Source organism: Molothrus ater, chromosome 6, assembly GCF_012460135.2.
Source record: "Molothrus ater isolate BHLD 08-10-18 breed brown headed cowbird chromosome 6, BPBGC_Mater_1.1, whole genome shotgun sequence".
Taxonomy (NCBI): domain Eukaryota; kingdom Metazoa; phylum Chordata; class Aves; order Passeriformes; family Icteridae; genus Molothrus; species Molothrus ater.
In genome coordinates this window covers 48,063,928-48,083,097 of record NC_050483.2, presented here as the reverse complement: position 1 = coordinate 48,083,097, position 19,170 = coordinate 48,063,928, and the positions used below count along the sequence as shown (strand labels likewise).

At 43.5% G+C, this 19,170-nt stretch overlaps 1 protein-coding gene across 2 annotated transcripts in view; it reads left to right on the top strand.

The window, feature by feature from the left end:
• The first annotated feature begins 10,104 nt into the window (after window positions 1–10,104).
• The window catches only part of CLMN (calmin), a 76,359-nt gene continuing 67,293 nt past the window's right edge, over window positions 10,105–19,170 (top strand). The window contains exon 1 of one of the 2 annotated variants that reach the window (XM_036383361.2): window positions 10,105–10,278. In XM_036383361.2, coding sequence (XP_036239254.1) covers window positions 10,197–10,278 — 82 coding nt within the window. In that variant the 5' untranslated portion in view covers window positions 10,105–10,196. The remainder of the gene's footprint in view (window positions 10,279–19,170) is intronic. The other variant, XM_036383360.2, reaches the window with a different exon arrangement.

The following is a 19,170-nucleotide window of genomic DNA, read 5'->3' as shown; positions in this document are numbered from 1 at the left end:
CACCATGTCAAGGTTATGAGTCTTTATGAAGTTATAGAAGAGGAGCAGGAGGTAGTAGCTTCTTGTGCCCAGATGTGTATGACTCGCAGAAACAGTGCTGAGTAAACCAGACATTCACATGCTCATGTTCCACCAACAACACTCTTCTGTTTACTCCCATATTTATTAATTCCATACACCTGTATTTACAGGTACATACATGATAATTTTATACACACCTTTGGCAGAGAGGCCATTCAGGATAGGTACACACACAGGCATAAACTGTGCTGTAACAACCATCCAGCAACATGTATTTTCAAATGTTGTGGCATTGACTATAAATTCAGGAGAACCTCACAAAAATGGGCTGTGTGATTTAGTGACTGTCTTGCTGAATTGATAGAAGAGGATTAAATTATGACTATCAAACCATTCACCTTTGTCAGTGGATCTAATCACAATCCGTGTGCGTCTGACGGCAGCTTTGTAGCTTTGTGAATGAGTGAATTAGTTCCCACTGGCTGAGCACTAACTGCAAACTGTTATCACTTCACAGCTGCTGTTATGACTTTTGCTTTGCTCAATGGCTTCATTTTCCAAGGCAGAAACCTGTAAGGAATGGAATTAAAATAATTTGACCTAGTCTGTGCAAGAGCTGGAAAAACGAAAAGAAAAGCAATACTCTTTTAAGATAAACCTCACAAAAATAAAGGCAAAGGACCATTAGGCAGATCCTCTGATACAGCTTTTATTTTACAAGTCATTATACTTCACACAATTAACCCACTTTTGAATAAACTGTACTCTTAGTATGGCACATCTTCTAGAAAGGCACGCTCTCTCTCTGAAGAAATTAAGAGTTGGCAAATCATCATTTCTCTGGATGACTGACTCACTATTAAAATCTCCTCATTTGGATTCATCTTGGCTTCAGCTTCTGGCCATTGGTTTTTGTCTTTCTTGTCCCCAGTGCATTTTAAAACCCCTTAAGGCCTGGTGTTTTCTTCTTAGGAAGAAAATTAACTGTGTATGTGAAGAGCCCTGAACAGTTTGCCTCTACATCAAACACTTCAGGGATGTTTCTCACCAATGATCATAGGAAAGAGCTCCTGGACATATACATATTTTAAAATCAGTTGTGCAATAAAATGCAACAAGTTTTGTGAGGTTTTTTACCACTGGTAATAAACCACTGCATACAAAAGGCAGAGCTCTCCAGTGTGGTCACAATTTTACCTTATCCTGGAGTCTCAAAATGCTCCCATAATAGTTCCATACTAGTTCTTCTTCTTTTGGATAAATGGGATAAGCCACTGACTTGTATAAAAACACGAGAAAGAAAATCTTTGATTTTCAAGTTTTGCACCTTTTGGCAGTCTTACTAGAACTTAAAATTGGGAATTTTATCAGATTTTTATCTCAGCAGTTCTGCAGTACTGGAGATAAATATTGCTGTAGGGACTTCCATTCAAACCCATCACTTGCAACTGTGTTGGTTTTGAGAGGTAGGAGATGGCACCAAATGCCTTTTCTGGGCTCTTCAAAGGGGAGAATTAAAGGGTATTTTCAATCTCCAAAATTTCTACTCAAATTAGAACTGCTGAATTTTGTACTGTGGTATCTATGATCATCTGCCTCTTCAAGTCAAGGGAGCTGCAAAATAAATAGATGTATTCCTAAGCTTCTCTCAGAAGCAAAGTACAAACATTTCCATCAAAGCTGACTTAAGTGAGGATGCCTCATACTTTTGCCTTCCTTGTTAACTGTTGTTCATTTTTTGCAAAGTTACTATAAGAGGGAAAACAATGCATAAATACATACAAATCCATCCCTTTTTATCCCCTCAACCCAGCTCTGTGATACAAAAGGGACTGAGTGATGCAGAGGGAGGTTGGACATGGGGAAAGGCAACATTAATAAAACCCCTGTACTGAACCACAGGCAAGTCATCATTTCAGCCTGCATTTCTATGCACACACCAACACCTACAAACTGAGCACAGAAAGTCCTTTTTGGTACTCCATACCCACAAGATATTGCTGTTTTTTTCTCTCCAGATTCTAGATTTTTCTGTTTAAAGGATGGGTCTGAAATCCAGAGCTTGATTTGGAAAATGCATTTTGGAAAAGAGGACAAGAATAGATGAGGAGGAACCAGGCAGCCACCTCTCACTGGACACACTTCCTGGCTGGGTGCTGCTCTCCAAACCAACCCTGCTGACCACAGCAAAGCAAGGACATCAAAACCTGCTTAAGTAAAGGCTCCACTGTGTGATCTCTAACTTGACTTGTAAGGTGATTAATCTTTAAGGGCATTTTGGTTAGAGGATGACAAACCCTGACAGATGCTTGCGGTTAACTGTGCTCAGGTGAAACACCACCAAGCACGACTTCTAAACTGCCTCTATAGGCACCACAAGGACATTCCTAGCACTTCTCAAGGTCACACTTTGAAACATGATAAAGAGAAACTTTCTAAATCATCAACTTCCTTCTGCTAAGGAATGACTGATGAGTTTTAATTCTCCTTATTTTCAGAAGCTTCTGGCAGAACTGCAACATTAAATATTCAGTGAAATATAAGTAAGGTTTGAAAATGCCTGCTCTGAAAGAGCTTGGAATCATTAGTGAATGCATCTCATACTGCAAAAGCCTCTGTCTGGCAGGTTATGCATCGGAATCATCCATTTCTTACCTCAAAAAATTATCAGTTTATTTATCAGCTACAGGGTACAGCCCCTCCACTTGAAGCATTTATATATTTCTGTTACTTTCCAAGCTAATAATGTTTGGGAAGGTCAGGGAAGGAAGCTCTTCTCACATTTCTTTCACAATCAAGCTGACTTTACATTGGATGTAAAATTGAAACCCCTTCTTCAAACAGAAACAAACAAATAGGGAAAGGTTGAATTGCTTCAGAAGGGTGCTGCATTGGCAGGCAGTTTAGCTGAATGTTGCATTTGAAGACTATTTGACATCTCCAGTGCTGTGAAAGAGGTCAGGCAGTTCAAAAGAAGCCTTCTTGCTTGCTGGCTTCTAAGAAACCAATTCATTTTGTTACTATGGTGAAGTACAGAGAATAGATCACACATAATTCATTCCTCCACAAACATTTTATTGCAAAAATATACTGGTTGTTTTCTGTAATATCAAATATTATTTCAGGGCTTGTAGATTTTGTTTCAGACAGGTTATGCCAGGCAATTACAGAAAATTGTAATATACAAGAGATTTGAAATCTGCAGATGGAAAGCTGTGTATAAAAGTCAGCAATGTTAGCATAGTTTATACAGCAACTGCAGGGCCTGAACACTAATAATTACCTGATGCCATGCTTCCAATCCTAATATTGATGGGGTAAAAAACAGACCAGGCAATCTCCATTTTCACTTGAAGCATTCATTTTTAGTTGGTGTTGGAGAAGGCTGATTTATAATTTACCCCATATTAAATATTTGTAGTTATGTCCAGAAATAGTCTTTGCCAGAAAGTACTATTGCAGAGACCTTGACTTGAACATCTGGGATCTAAAATGAATGTACCACAAGTTTATTTAACCAAGGTAATTCAGGCAGAAGAAGGTAACCAGGCCAGCCAGGGTGACCTGCAGCTGAACATTGTGCAGGGATGGGCCACACCTGAGCAGCATCCACCTGGATTGCTTCTTCCTGCACAGCTTCACCAGCTCACACTGCTCTGCAGGACCCTTCTGCCACCACCCCATCTGCAGAGACATCCACACACCAAGCCCCTGCTTGCTGTCCCTCTCTCCTTCCGTGCAGGAAGCGCTGACACAGAATTGGCCCCTGCATTTCCTGGGTTATTGTTTAAGGCACTGCTTGCACCAGGCTGGCCTCTCTACCTTTGCATGGAGACCAGACAGAATGAAACCATGAAACTCATGTTAGGGGAGCGGATTCTGAAGAGATGGAAACTCCTAGGAGATGCTCAGATGCTCTCAAGGTGAAAGCTTTGCTTCTTTGGTCTTTTTCCTGGCCTTTAGGGTGGTACACACCCTCTAGAGCTGGAAAAATGATCCCTTTACTGGTAAACATTGCAACCTTTGTTCAGTATCTACTGGGGAAACAAATCTTCATGGTGTGCTGGAGCACACAGAAGGGAGTCTGAAGGTCCTGAATTCAGCTGGTCACAGATGAGTAAGAGCAAGTCAGGCTCAAAGGAGCAGAATTACACAATACTGTCACATGGATGAGACAAGCGCATCCCACATCCATCAGAAACAGAAGGAAAATAGACGCAGAATTAAAGGGAAAAATAACAAACAAGTTTCTACAACCTAGATAGAACTTCTTCTGTGTCAGTTACTCTTTGAATCAAGGAAGGGTTTTGCTCTAGTAAGGGGAGATTTTGAATGAAAGGCTCATGGCAACAGAAAAGAAATCAGCTCCACAAGTACATAATATTCAAATGAGTTTTACATAACTACTCTCCTTTTCTTCCAACTTTCATCTGCATGGAAGAACAGCAGAAAACCAAACTGACTGTAAGAAAACCAGCCCAAAGGCCAGAGAACAGCCTTTCCCACTGCCTCTGTCAAATGCAGCACATATGTTCTCAATAAGTCACACCTTAAAATAAACCACACTTACCAAAGAAAATGAAAAACCAAAAGAGGGAGGACTGAGAGTGACCCACACAACCCTGCTCCCATCACACCAGCTGTCCTGATGAAGAATCAGAAGGAACTCACCTCTACAGCTCTAGCACATGAAAGCTGTCCCTGTGATCCCTCCCCATCACTCCAAAAGACCCAGACTTGGAAATAACCAAATTATTTTGTTACTAAGTCAGTCCAAACAAGATTTACCTTGGTAGCAAGCAAACAAAACAAATTTACCTTCCAAGTCAGAAGGCACTGTAACTCCTGCCATTATTCATGGACTGTGTGATGAAACTCATACAGAGCACATAAAGACCTTCCAGCAATTTCCATAGTCTGTTTACTGCCAGTATGTGGCACCAGTTGTGGTGAATCACTCTGGTTCATCAGTGTGGACTTCTGGGGGTCAAAGAAGGAGGAGACACAGCAGAGGGAGGCTGCTCAGCATCCAGAGTTTGTAAATGTGCTCAGTGGTACACTGAGGCAGGGCCAAGTGTCATCACCTCTCTTCTTCTCTTACCATCTGAAAGGGACTAAGAGGAAGATGGGTCTAGTGGGGCACAACACTCCTATTTCTAAGCTGGTATTCATTTTATTCATTTATATATCTCAGTGTCTCCTCTTGACTTGGTTGAATTAGACTGTCTTTTCCTCTTCTGACTTTTTTTGTGTTTTGCTTTGAAAGTCTGTTTTACATGGTACCCCTCCCATTGTTTACATGTGTGTGGGCAGAAGAGCCAGACTATGGGGTGGCTGCTGTCAGACAGGGTAATAGAAGATAAATCTTTGCTTACCTATTCATCTGGGAGAGCTAATGAGTCTTTTCTCTGTACTGGCCCTCTTCAGTATTTCAGATATGGGCTAAGGAAGGAAAATAAAATCTTGATGAGACCTAGAGGGGCATGATTATTGCCTTAAAATGGAGTGACCACTCGAGTTGGGTTGTAATGTATCTGTAAAATACAAGAGTTAAATAAGAATGTGGATTACTTTCCTGTGTTACAGACTTTAACTTTCCTCCCTTTTTCTCATTCAGCTATAGGGTAAGACAGCATCCATTTTCAGTCCTCTTCCTGTAAGACTTCAGAAAAAGGGTTAAAAGTTGAGTGAGATCCTCACATACTCTGCAGCCCCTTTAGCAAGGCAGAAGCACATGCAAAGACTCAAGGACAATGCCAGCAGTGCAGGGGCAGGACCCAAATGCCCACCACCTTTCCCAAAGCACTGTTTGTCATGGGCAGAGAAACACCTCGCAGACCATGGCACTCAACAAGGATGTTTTGGAAAGCAGGCAAAGGGAGGTCTAGAAAGGATCAGTGGAATGTTGGTTTTGTAGCTCTTTGGTCTGAGCAGCCACGGATGGCTGAGGCATGGCTGGATAGGAAGTTACACTTCTCTGAGGTTTGGGTTGGAATGCAAGATATTTTCACCTATTTCAAGATAGACAACACCTTTTTCTGGTCACCATTGGTCTGGAACTATTTTTTTAAAAAGCAGGAAAAAATCCATTACTAGAATGACTATTCATATGGAGAACTCTGTTTATAAAGGCTAAAAAAATTAGCTACAATGGCATAAATATCTTCCTTAATTTCAGAAATAGCTTTCTATGTGTCAGATACCTTCCCTTGCCATTTTAGCAGGAATCACAAGGATTCTCCATCTGGACAGGCACAAAGCTGAGCTGTAGAATTTGATGGCTTTGTCCCTACTATTACATAACCCTTGAGTGTAAATTTTGTTCTCAAACTGAGAATTCAACTCATTAAATCACTCACTGGTAAGATAGGCAAAGGATGGGAAACTAAAAGCTTTTTAATATCCTTATTCTGCATACACTAAAAAAAAAAAGATAAAGGCAATGCAGAAGAGTGGTAGGTTGCCCATGAACATATTTCATATGTTCTGAGTTCATATCAGACTCTCTGCCTTCTCATATGTGACAAAACTCTTTTTTTAATAAACCAGCTATTATAGTTCAGAGTCTCTGCCAAGTGTTTACAGTATTGCCCTAAGTAACAAGTCTGAGCCAAGGGACTTAATTAAATCTAACCTGCTTTTTCAGTTATAGAATAGTTCTTTAACATCAAAAGGCAACTGGACTTTGTTAATAAAATCTAAAATCACTTTTTGCTTAAGAGAAGTTCTTTACTCCTCACTGCATACAATCAGTTACTTCATAGAAGGCATATAGTATTTTCACAGATAATTTCCACAAGCCTTTACAGAGTTTACAACAACTAACATAAGATTTGGTGTTCTAGCTTTATATGAGAATGTCATACTTTCTTGCTGAGCTGATTCACAGACCCCAGGTTGCAGGGAAGAACTTAAAAACTTAAAAAAATGTTTATACACAATGCCCTGTTGATCTTACAATTTTTAAATGTCCTTACAACTTTATATGCTTACCTTTCTACTTTGGAGCACTTGGTTCTGCATATATGGCAATGTTTTTTATAATTGTCTCAAAGGAGGTTCCACATTTGATGTCTTATGCTAACCACAAAGCTGATTTGGGAAAGGTGCTGGAAGTGAAATCTGAAAGTCTTGTGTGGACAAACGCAGGTGACATGGCTGCTGCCTCCCTGCACACCTGCTAAGTGCAACTGGATCAGGCTTTCCATCCACAGCGCCTCGTGGCCCATGGTGTCAATGTAAGATGAGGTTGATGCAGCTCAAATTGATGTGCTGGGCTGGAAATGGGAGTGATCAGACCCGGCAGACGGGCTGCACCCCAGGCTGAAGTCCTGCCTGCCTCGCTGGCAGGAGCAGGGCAGGCTGCTGGGCTGAGGGCTCTGCCTCCACTGGCACAGGAGGAGCTGGCAGCCCCAGCCTGTGCTGCTGCCTGACCACACCAACCTCTGCTACTGTACAGGGCAACACAGAGCGGGTGTTTTCCCAGCTGAGAATGGTTTAATGCCTTTCTCCTCTCTCTAAGCGGAAGTTTTAACTTCCCTGTGTTCACAATGTTAATCATTTACATCTTAAACCCAGCCTGACTCTGAGACCCAGACGGTGCAGGTCAAGTGCAGCCACCTGGCAGGCCTGGAGATGTCAGTGACGTGGGCTGCACCCTCAACCACTGTGAGAGTGGAGGTGGGCAGCTCTTGCAGGAGGACAAGGAGGAGGCTGAAGGCAGTAATTAGCTCTAGGGACATCTGCAAGAACAGTGAATCACAGCTGTAACATCACAGGTCAGCTGGAGCTGGCAGAGAGGAGTTACAGCAGAAAGAGTGAAAGAGTGTGGCCAGCAGGTGCAGGGCAGTGACTGTCCTCCTGTACCTGGCACTGGTGCAGCTGCACCTTCAATCCTTTTCAGTTTGGGGACTTCATTGCAAGAAAGACATTGAGGTGATTGTGGAGCTGGAGCACTTCCAGACACAGGCAAAGAAGGTGGTGACAGGTCTGAAGCACAGGTCTTGTGCTTCAGAGAAGCTGCTGAGAGAGCTGGGAGGGTTAGCCTGGAGAAAAAGAGGCTCAGGAAGGATCTTATTGTTCTCTACAACCACCTGAAAGCCAGGGGAGGGTTATTCTCTTCTCACAAGTAACAGGTGACAGGACAAGAGGAAATAGTCCCAGGTTTTGCCAGGGGAGGTTTAGATTGAATATTAGGAAAAAGTTTTTCACTGCAAGAGTTTTCAAGCATTGGAAAAGGCTGCCCAAATGGTGGAATCTCCATCCCTGGAGGCATTTCTCAGACTTGTAGATGATGTAGATTTAGCAGACTTGTGCCACTTAGGGACGTGTCTTAGTGGTGGCCCTCACAGTATTAGTTTCACAGCTGAGCTTGATGATGTTAAAGGTCTTTTCCATCCGAAACAATTCCAAATCGGTGAGTCTATGATTCTGCAGCTGAAGGTTGCAGGTTGGTTTCCTTCTCCTCACTAATTTGTGGTGTTCTGACCATAGCAAATGGCCACTCAGAGGTCTCACAAGCAGGCCAGTTCAGAATGGAAAGGACTATTTAGAGAGCTCATAACACCCCAGCTCCAGAAGGATGCTCACACACAATGGGACAAAGCCTCAGCTGTCCCCATCTGGCTCTGGGAGTGGTCCTGTTTTGAGCTGCAGCGTGGATTAGGGATCTTGAGCTGCCTCTGGCAGACAGTATTTCCACTGATGCTGTGAAGTCATTCACCTGTTTTTCCCACAGCCACTCTTGCTCAGTTTCCAGCTCCACCTCTAAATGTGGTACTGATGCATTCAGCCCACTTGGATAATGCCTGGAAAAAAAAAAACAGGTCCTCCCAGTGTAAAATGAAGGCAAAGCCTGGCATTGTGATTTGTGCAAATCTATTTGACTTCAGACGCTTTTCCTTCTCCACAAGCTGTTTTTTCTGCTCCTTATTCAGGTTTATAAACTCTTTGTCATGGCATTCATGTGTCCTTACACCTGTGCAAAACTTTCCAGTCTTGATATATAAACAGCTGAAGACTGCCTCAGACTCTTGGAGACTGCATTTTGGGAGAGCTGACTGCTGCATGTTACAGTGGTGACGAATCCTTATGAGATGCTTAAGGGATGACTTTGCTTTCTCACCATCTCCATCTGATTTTGAGTCGTAATGGCAAAATCACCAGAGCAGGCTGTGGGAAGAGCGATGCATTCCTGAGCTGGGTGAAACAACTGGTTGTGTGGAGTGTTTGCTTGGGATCACATAAACACTTCAGACTTGAAAGAACCACAATTTCTAGATTCCCGTTTGTTTATATTTAACTTTGTAGACTTTGCTTACATGTTTTGCTAGTCTAACTCTTGATGCTATACTGGTCTGACTGGATCATGCCAAAATTTGCTGTTTACCTGCACGAAGGTACAAATAGTGGTATATTGCAATGAAATGCTTTGTATGCAAATGAAATACTCAAGCTGTTCATCAGGTTTGTAGAGAACAAATCTCAGTGACACCGAAGGGCCTTGGTAACAATTACTGTCCAAGCTGGATGAAAAATGGTGTACGTGAAGACAGTCAATGTGAGAATTCACCTCAAAGGAAATCGGAGAGGCTGAACAGACTACCAAGAGCATGCTAAATCAGAATGCAACTGTTAGTGGTTTTAATGTATAGTGGCACTGATTTCATGCCCTCGAGGAAAATCCCTCTGCTGCTCATACTTTTGTTTTTCCATTGCTGCCGTGGGTGCATGACACTTGTTTTCGGGACGGCGCTCCTCCGGTCCCCAGGTACGGCAGGAGGGCTCGGCGCTGCTCGGGGCACCCTTCCCTCGGCAATAAGCGCGTTTTTATGGGGAGCGCTGCGGTGGGACGGGCGGGGGTCCCGGCCTGCGCCCGTGGGGGCGGCCGGAGCGGGGCCGGGCCCGGCTGAGGGCAGGGAGGGCAGGGAGGGGCACGGCCGGACCCCCGCCCGCTCCGCCCCGCCGCCCCCGGCCGGGCGGGCAGAGGGAGGGAGGCGGCGGCAGGGAGGGAGGAGGGAGGGATGGAGGGAGGGGCGCGGGGCGGGGCGCAGCCGGCGCGGAGAGGGGCCGCCCCCCCGCCCGCTCCGCTCCGCGCCCGCCGTCGGTGCCGGTGAAGGCGGCGGTGGCGGTGCCGCCGGCTCCCGCCGCCCCCCTGGCCCCGGCCCCGCGCCCCTATGGCCGGGCAGGAGTGGGACTGGTTCCAGCGCGAGGAGCTCATCGGGCACATCAGCGACATCCGAGTGCAGAACCTCCAAGGTAAACCAACACCCCCGCAGAAACCCCTCCCTCCGCCCCCGCGCCGCCCCGCTCCGGCCCCTGCTGCTCCCCCGCCGCTCCTTCCTCCCGCCGCCCCCGGCCGCCCGCGCGGGCTCCCGCAGCTCCGCGGAGCGGGGGCGGCGTGGGTGCCGGGCCGGGGGAGGAGGGCGGCGGGGCCAGAGTTTCCCCCGAACGCGGCTCCTGCCCGTCCGGCCGCGGAGATCCCGGCGCTGGGACAGGGAGCGGCCGCGGGGCAGGGACGGGGCGCGGGGGCTCCGCCGCGCTGGGGATGCTGCGGGGGCGGCACTGCCGTGTCTCCCCGGGCGCTGCTGCCGCCCGCAGCCTCCACCGAGGGCCGTCGGGGCGGGGGTGCGGGCTCCGGCTGCGCTCGGGGGAGATCCGGGGGGCTCCGGGGCTCACCCTGCCGCGGGGGTCCCCGCGGGGCCCGGCCGGGGCGCCCCGGCTGCCGCCAGAGCCCGCCCGCCGCTCCCCAGCGACATCTGGGGTCACCCGGCCGCGGTCAGGGCACGGCTCCGGGGCCGCACCACCGCGATTCGAAGCAAAGCCGCTATCAGAGGACTCAATTTCATGTATCTTCTAATATGCTACTGTTGAATAAACATGGACAGAGCTTTTGGATAAATCATCTGCGAGATGCTCTCCTATTCTGCCACAAGCTGTGCCGGCGGAAGGGATGCAAATACCTGGCTCTGAATGTAGATCGGTATCAATGTAGCCGTAGTAGTAGTTCCTCCAAAGTTATGTTTGCCCCTCACCAGGTAACTCCTCCTGACTGGAAAGGACAGCAAGACTCGATGGAAGAGGAAAAAAACATAAGTGGTTTATGGGAGAACAACTTGTTCAATGTAACATACTGATCTTAATCAATAGCTCAATAATACTGTGATGTATCTTCATGTTCCATAAAAATAATAGACTTGAATCAGAGGTCATTATCTCTTCCTGTCTGTGCATAATTATATTAAGGCACTGTCTACTGGCAGAGCGGCAGACTTGCTGGAAATTAGTTTCGGTTTGGATTAAATACAGAAGATATATAATTTATCAGAAAAGAGAGTCAGATTAGCCATTCTTTCAGCTCTGGTATATTAATGCAGTTAGCTACTGATGGGGTCACTCCACATCATTTTGACCTGCATCATCCTGCCCTCTGAAATTCAGATTTTGAGCACAGTGAGGGCCGTTGATTCCAGGTTGCATTCCCCTTGGGTTTTGACGGTCTCTCATTACATTGTAGCTCAATGTTTCTGGCTTCTGTCTCAGTCCCTTTTGATTCTCTGTGTTAACATGGCTGGCCTGCCTCTGATCTCTTGCTGCTCAAAAGTGTAGTCATTAAGCCAAGTTTAATCCTTAATTCATGGGCATTTTTGAGAAGGAATACAAAAGTAATCTGTTCCTAGAAAGAGTAGTATGTTTTTGGCTTTGTCTCCCATCTGTGAGAGAATGGTTAATTTCCCTTTCTGGAATTTAAAATGCAGATGCACACAGTACAAATGCACACAGCCTTATCTAAAATTCCTGTAGTTGTGTAGGAGAATGTCATCCTACAGAGCAAATTCCTTTGAATGACATTATGTTCATGAAAAAAACCTCCTGTTCTCTTCCTATCATCCAAGAGAAATTTTGAAACATATATTGGTTATCACCTTGCTTGCACTACTAAATAGGTTTTTAAGAAGTTTCATGCCTCATGTGAGCTCTTATAGGGCAGAAAAAACATTTGTTCTAAGGTGCTGCTCCAAAGCAAGTGATAATAGCTGTCACAAAAGATATGATTTGTAACACATAGTTCTCACATTATCTTCTAGAGATGAAAAACATTTTACAGATGGCAAGTCTGATACTCGTGAGAGTGTGATTTTTGTCGCTTGGGAGCTTGGTGGCAGAGCATGGTGCTTCTCTTCAGAACAGTTTTTTGTAAAATAGCAGCATATGCTCTATGCTCATATGTGGTAATTAAACTTTCTTCTGCTTTATAATTCAAAATTCAATCTCCCCTCTCAAAACAATGCCATCTGAATAATTGCTAGTATCATTGTCTATCAGTTGTAGAATCAATAAAAGCTTTGATGTGCTAGAAAGTCAAGAGTTTGGGATGAAAAACTAGGTGAGGACAACAGAGCATTTCCATCAGCACCATCAGACCCCCCAAGCCCTGCTGCCCAGAGCCTCATGAAGGACCTGTGCTGTGGAGGTCCCTGTCTGCTGCTGCACCTCCAGCTCCTGCAGCACTCTCTTGTAACTCCAGCTGTGTTTAGAGTGTCAAGTGGATGGTTTGTCTTATTCCAGAATGCTCCCATTCACTGGGACATTTTGCATATGTGGAGGTCCCTCCTGGTCTCTGGGGAACCCATCATGTTAATTCAGACCCAAGAAGGAGTATGGAGGGGATGGGAGGCAGCAGCTCAATATTTGCAGATATGAAGAACACATGCAAACACTGGCATGTGTGCATGCAGGGTGGAGACTCCTGGGCTGATGCACAGAGCCAGAGAAGTGTGAGGTGTGCAAGGCAGACAGAGGCAGTGCAGCCATGCTGTGTCCAAGCCATCCTGCCCAGCTTGGAAGTGCTGGAAGAGCCCAAGTGCTGATGACTCAAGTGAGAAAGGGTCACAGGCAGCCTAGCTGATATTAAGGTTTCTGCAGGAATCACACAGACATCTGCTGTAGTAGTTCTCCACACCCTTTCTGGCTCTGATTTAAAAAGTGAAAATTGTTTATTTCTCTTGCAAATTTCTTCATTATGTCTAAGCTAAGCTATTGAGCACTGCTGACATGAATTCTATTTGAAGATAGCATATGTTGTTTCAGTCTGTTGCATCTTCCCTCTCTAGTTTGGTTGTTCCACATCCAGGAAGAATCCAAGATGCCAGTTACTGGGAAGTGTTTGCTCTCATGAAGATGCTTTTGCAGTGGTATGATCCCACCAAACTGAGATGTTGTAGGTGCATGTGCTGGCTGCAGAAGTAGCTTCAGGAACTATATGTTCTGTCATGTGTGAAATTATGGCCGCTGTGGGTTTTTCAGCTCTTTCATAGGGAAACTAAAACTGACAGCAAGGGGCAAAATTTACTAAATGGGCAGGACTTGGGGGTGGAAAAAAAAGAGTTTAAAAATGGAATTACATCTTGATATTTAGGCATGTAATGATAGGCTTCTATTTTCCTTTTCCATCAAGAGATTTTCTATTTGATTTTTTAGAAGTAGGAAGTGACATTTCAAAACTGTGTCAGCTAAGTGACACTAAAAACCAGGCACAATTCTTCCATTCTCAACAGAGGTGATTTCAGAGAACAGAAGCAGAAGTGACAATCTAATGGAGAAGAGGAGAGAGGAATATAAAGAAGGAATAAACATTAGGTGTGGTGATGCACAAACCAAGTTCCTCCCTCCCGGTGTGCTCGGTTTCTAAATGCATTTAAGAAACTGATACCCTCATGCTCTTTGTTCTGATTGTATATTCTCCATAGTGAATTTCTCCACATAGAGAGAAAAATGGAAAGCCTGCACAGAATGTAGGAGTGCATTTTCAAGCAGGGGAATGCTCAATAATTAATTTCCTGCCAGGAGATGGTTTTTTCCCTCTTTCTTTCTTCCATTATGACACCATTGGGAACATTTTGTTACAATACAAGAATATTTTAAAATCGTCCCTACTGGAAGCTTGATTTAGGATCCTCAAAAATATAGTTCCTTGTGTGGCAAATTGCACTTGCTAGAAAGAAGCAACATCCTCATCCTCTTTTAGATGATATGTTGGTTGTGTGCTTTGCAATAGTCTAAATGTGTGTTGAGCAGTACATATCTTTCCTTACATTCCTTGGAATGAAATATATAGAGATGAATAATTGTGCAGTCAGATGTATCATCTCTGGCAAACAAGTGCTGCTACCACAACTTTAAAATAATTATGTTTTGAATGTTCATTTTGTATATTTCTAATAGAGTAGATGGGCTGGAATGGTAGAACTCTGCATTTCTGCTATCACAGAACAAGTCAAGGTCCTGCTGCTTGTTATTTCACTACTCACTCAGGGTTTGATCCAGAACTCACAGAAACCTGTACGTATTTATTCCTTGGTTTCTGTAGATTTCAGCGTTTTCTTGAGTCTCATTCTTGCTCTTCTGAGGGGTACATGGCCTTCAAAAGTATTTGGAGGGCTACACAGGAGTGTATTGTAGCATTGACAGAAATAACGGAGAAAAAGAAGGGCGACAGACTGGAAGAAATAACCTGAATAATATCAGCCCCATTGGTTCCCCATCCTTGCCATAGTTTATATCTCTGGGTGGATCACTCAGTCATAAAGTCCCAGCACTCTCTGATTTTGCTTGACTTCCTGTTTGGATCCTTGAGATCTAGACTTCACAAGCTTTGGACAGTAGTAGTAACTATAATTGTCACTAACATGAATCTCAGCATCTTATGAGGTAACAGATGAACAGATTCTGAAGCCTCTGTCTCAAGAAGTAATACAAATGCCTAACTCACACAAGTTAACTCTGGCAGTGAGAATATCTAGATACCTTTACTTTGTGGGGGCTTAAGCATCACTGATGGATGGCCAAAGGCAGGTGCTATAGTCAGTCTTGAAAACGTTTCTCTCCGTACTTTTCTTTTTATTTATGTATGAGGCCTATTTTTAATGACTTTTGCACTTAACTACAGAGAGTAATAATTTTCCTTTAATTACAAGATACAGCAGCATTCAACTTGTTTGCTGTAGTTTGACATGCTTTTCAAATAGATGGAAATTTCACAAGTAGAAGGAAACCTTTTTAATGTATCCATTCACTTTGACAAAAGTAAAGTGCTGTAACTGTTTATTACTTTAACTCTTCTATAACTTGTCACCATACTCAGCAAGATTTCATTCTGCCTGGAGGCATGTTCATTTAGTGGAGATCTTTGTAGATTCAGGTGACATTTGGAAAGATTAAATTGTCTGGAGAACCTTAGGCAAAGCACTGTACAACTACAGAGTGATCCTGTAAAAGTTAAGTTAAATACGCCTGAGAATTATAAATGTGAACCCCCAAAATACAGATTCAGATCCATGAATGAGAGGAGAAGCCAAAAGCTAATGCTGGAACCCAAGTGTCCTAGTGGGCATGGTCTGGGAAGGGCAGTCTCTTACCTGGCAGTATCTGTCAGCCATGGAGGGAAGATTTACCCTGCTCCAGATGCAGGAAACCCTGGCACTGAAAAAAAGGAGCAGGAAGAGATGAGACAAAGTGCAGATTGCATGTTTCAGCATGCAATTTTAACAAGGTTAATGCCTAATTTCTCTAACAAATTAGAAGTCTGGGCTCTCTGTCCCACTGAATGGATGAAATGACACCAAATTCAAATCATGCCCAGTAGCTCCCCAGTCACATGAACTCACTTGTGTGCTGACACTTTGTCTTAAGAGAGACTCTGCTTGGCAGCTGCATGGACCTGACTCGAGGCATGGGGTTGATGTGCTGTCACTCGCCAGCATCACCTTCTCTGCCTTTCCTGGGTGAGCTGTTGTTCAAGTGCTGACCAGTCTCAGCACTGGGAGAGCTGGTGAGACCTCAGATCATGTCACTTGCCTGAAGTCATAGTTTAAAAATGACAGTCTTCAAAACACTGTGTTAAAACTAATGATGATTTAAAAATATAATGGACTTTTCATAGTTCTCCTGCTTGTTTTTTGTTTTGCCCACTTGACTTGAACAGAAATTCAAACAATTTTCTTTCTCCTAAGGACAATTTCAAGGTTATGTCACTTGCCTTCTGAAGAATGTATAGCATTTATTTTGAGAATATTACAAAGAGATTACTTGATTTCATTTTTAACTTTTAAAGACAGACTTCTGTTGGACCAGAAGAAGCAGCCTTGGGCATTTTGGCTTGTCAGTGTCCATTTAGACATTATTTGTTTATGTCCTAAGTTGTTGAACCTTACTGTTATTTCAGAATGATTCTTAAGGGCATATGTCTAAAGGGAAAGAGCCAAATCTCTGTCTTGTCATGTAGAAGTCAAAATGATCTCAAAAATGTATTCAGGAGTAGAAATTACCAGATAGGCAGTGAGATGTGTGTCAGTGCTGGGGTGGTGAAGGGCATCACAGCACCTTATAAGAAATAAGTGTCTTTTTCTACATGTCTCTGTACCTGTTATTCTATTTTTATATCTCCCCAGCCAGTTAAATACAGGGACTGTAGGTGGAGGATTGCAGGATGAATTTTACTTCGTTATAATTGCTGCATATTTCTGTGCAAAGAGCTGAGCTGTATTTTAGCTGTATAGCCGTGAACAAAAGTTTAAATTGGCATCTTCTAGGATGGTTGTAATAGCAACAGCCTGGATAGCTACAGAGTGAATGCCTGTGGACCTGTAAGCTTTAAGCAGAGGATTTCTTTATAAAACCCGAAATCCCACTGAATCTGAATAGATGTTATCAAAAATGCTTAAAAGGTAACTCTAATCCTGTGCCCATTACTTTATTTGATAGCATGATTCAAGACATATTTGTTATAATAATGTAATACTTTGAGGGATTCTATTAATTTTCCACGAATTAATTTCAAACACAAATTAAAATGTATTTTATGCCGTAGTAACTTGAACGGTATTTCTGATGTTGGTCAATGGAATTCAGACCTAGTGTATTTGTGAAGAATGAGTTACCTTGCTTTTTATACTTTTAATATTAGCATCTCTTACTGTTAGCAGTCAGAAATGAGACCTTTCTAGACTTTCTAGCAAATCTAGTGTTGATTTACTTCATTATGTTTTTCCTCTTTTTGTAGTGTAATTGGTAATATAATTCCAGTTATTTACAAAATAAATGTTCATTAAATATGTTGTCACAGAGTTAATTTTAAAAACAAAGATTTATATACCAGTCCTTTTTATATTTAATGCATTCATCCTTTTGGATCTTCATTTTATCATAATTAAGACTGGAGATGAGTGCATTTTGTAGAGTCCAAAGCTGCTCTTCCATAGTGTCCATTACCAGGAAACATGACTGTTTAGATGCTCCATGTGTCTGAGTTCCTCTTGAGCCCTGCTAGGGTCAGAGATGCTTTACCCATACCCAAGGAATGCCCCAGATCCATTTTTACTCTTCCAGCCTGTTTTTCCTGTTTTCTTCATGAGATGCCCTTAACAGTGCACTGAACCCCCTGACAATTGGGAGGCCATGTGTTATTCATGTGTTGTAAGAGCCATATCACAGCCTGAAGTGTCCATTTCACAGGACTCCAGCTGAAGCTCTGAACTGCAGCCAAAGCAGAGGGAGCAGTTATGTGCACAGGCTGTCTTTCTGTTGTGCACTAATGGCCAGATAGAAGTACTTTGCCATTTTGTTTCAGTCCTCCTGAGGAACCCCCTAATGCATGTCAATAGGTGTTTGGTGTATGCAGTCAGGGTAGCTCACAACTGAGGGCTGATTATGCTTCTCTTGGCTCAGTGAGAAATAGGAAGGGCAAGAGAGGCCTGGCTCTGTGACAAATGGAAGCAGTGCCAATGAAGATAACTTAAAATCTGATCCTTCATATGACTGCATCTGGACACATGATTAAAGTTTTCTGGCTCTTACTGATGTTCATGATAAACATGAACTGCAGCTGTAACTTAATAAAGATATAGCATTTATAAATAACATTGTATGAAATGTCCACTTCAGACTTACTGTCTTAAATACAAGGAATGAAACATAAATCTGTCTGGGCTGTTTGCCTGGGGAGAGTAACAAGGCAACCAGAAGCAGGCCCGTGGGGAAGAGTGTGCTCCTCAGAAACCTAGATAGTGCAGGAGGGACTCTGGCCAGTATTTGCATGTCATCCTTCAACTTGGTGAGACATAAAAATCCTGCCCAAATGAGAAGATGATCTTCCAGACACAAAATTCCCATTGACTCCCTTTTTGATAAGGTACTCCCTAGGCCTGTTTCTGGTACGAATCCTGAGTGATTCCAAAAGTAACTGCTAAGAGTATCTGGGAAACCTCTCCTTGTTCTCAGGTTTCAGGTCCCTCTCCTTGTTCTCAGGTTTCAGGGTGGAGGGGACTTCCTGGCCCAATGATTAGTGCCACTGAACAACATTTAGTTCCTGTTGCTCTCATTTTTTTCTTTTTCTTTTCTTTGTTTGGTTTTTTGTTTGGTTGTTGTCTTTGGTTTGGTTTTTGTTTGTTTGGGTTTTTAAGATCTCTCTGGATACAGGACAAAGGGTGATTTGAAGTTTTAGACTCTTGCCTGAGTTCTTCTGTTTCTTCCGTCATAGAGAAAAAACTTGTTAAGGGAGTTGATGTTGGTTAAAAGAACTTGTGCTCAGTCTCCTTGCAGAAGTTGTTTGGTTATTGACATTGGAAAGAAGAAAGAGTATGAATTTTTACTGGCTAAACTGCATTTCTTCTTGTGAAGATAGACAGTCTTTTTGACGTACTAGGTGTTGGCCTTTCAAAACTTCAAAACATTATGTGTTTCCTTATCAGAAGGATTAAAGAAGATAGGAGGTTTTCATTCAACAACTCTGTGTATGAAGAGAGGAAGCACCATGTTCTGGTTGCTAGCACAGCTAAAGGATGCTGTAAAGTCCTTGGTCTAAGCTGCCGCTGACAGTATCAGTCATCATGAGTTTATTTTAATTTAAGAATTTGAAGGTTGCACCAGTGTGACTCCTGTGAAGTCAGGAAGTGGTGGATGGGTTGACCCTGGTGATGGGAGCCCATTTCTGCAGGAGAAGGACAGTGCATGCTTCCTGTCCACACCCAGTCAAGAGGGGCTGTTCTCAGGTGCCAGTGTAGCTGAGGAGGCCTGGGAAGCTGATATCCATCTGTCTCAAAACTGGAAACTAATTAACACAGCAAGTTATATTCAGATTTTGTTTTAACTGGT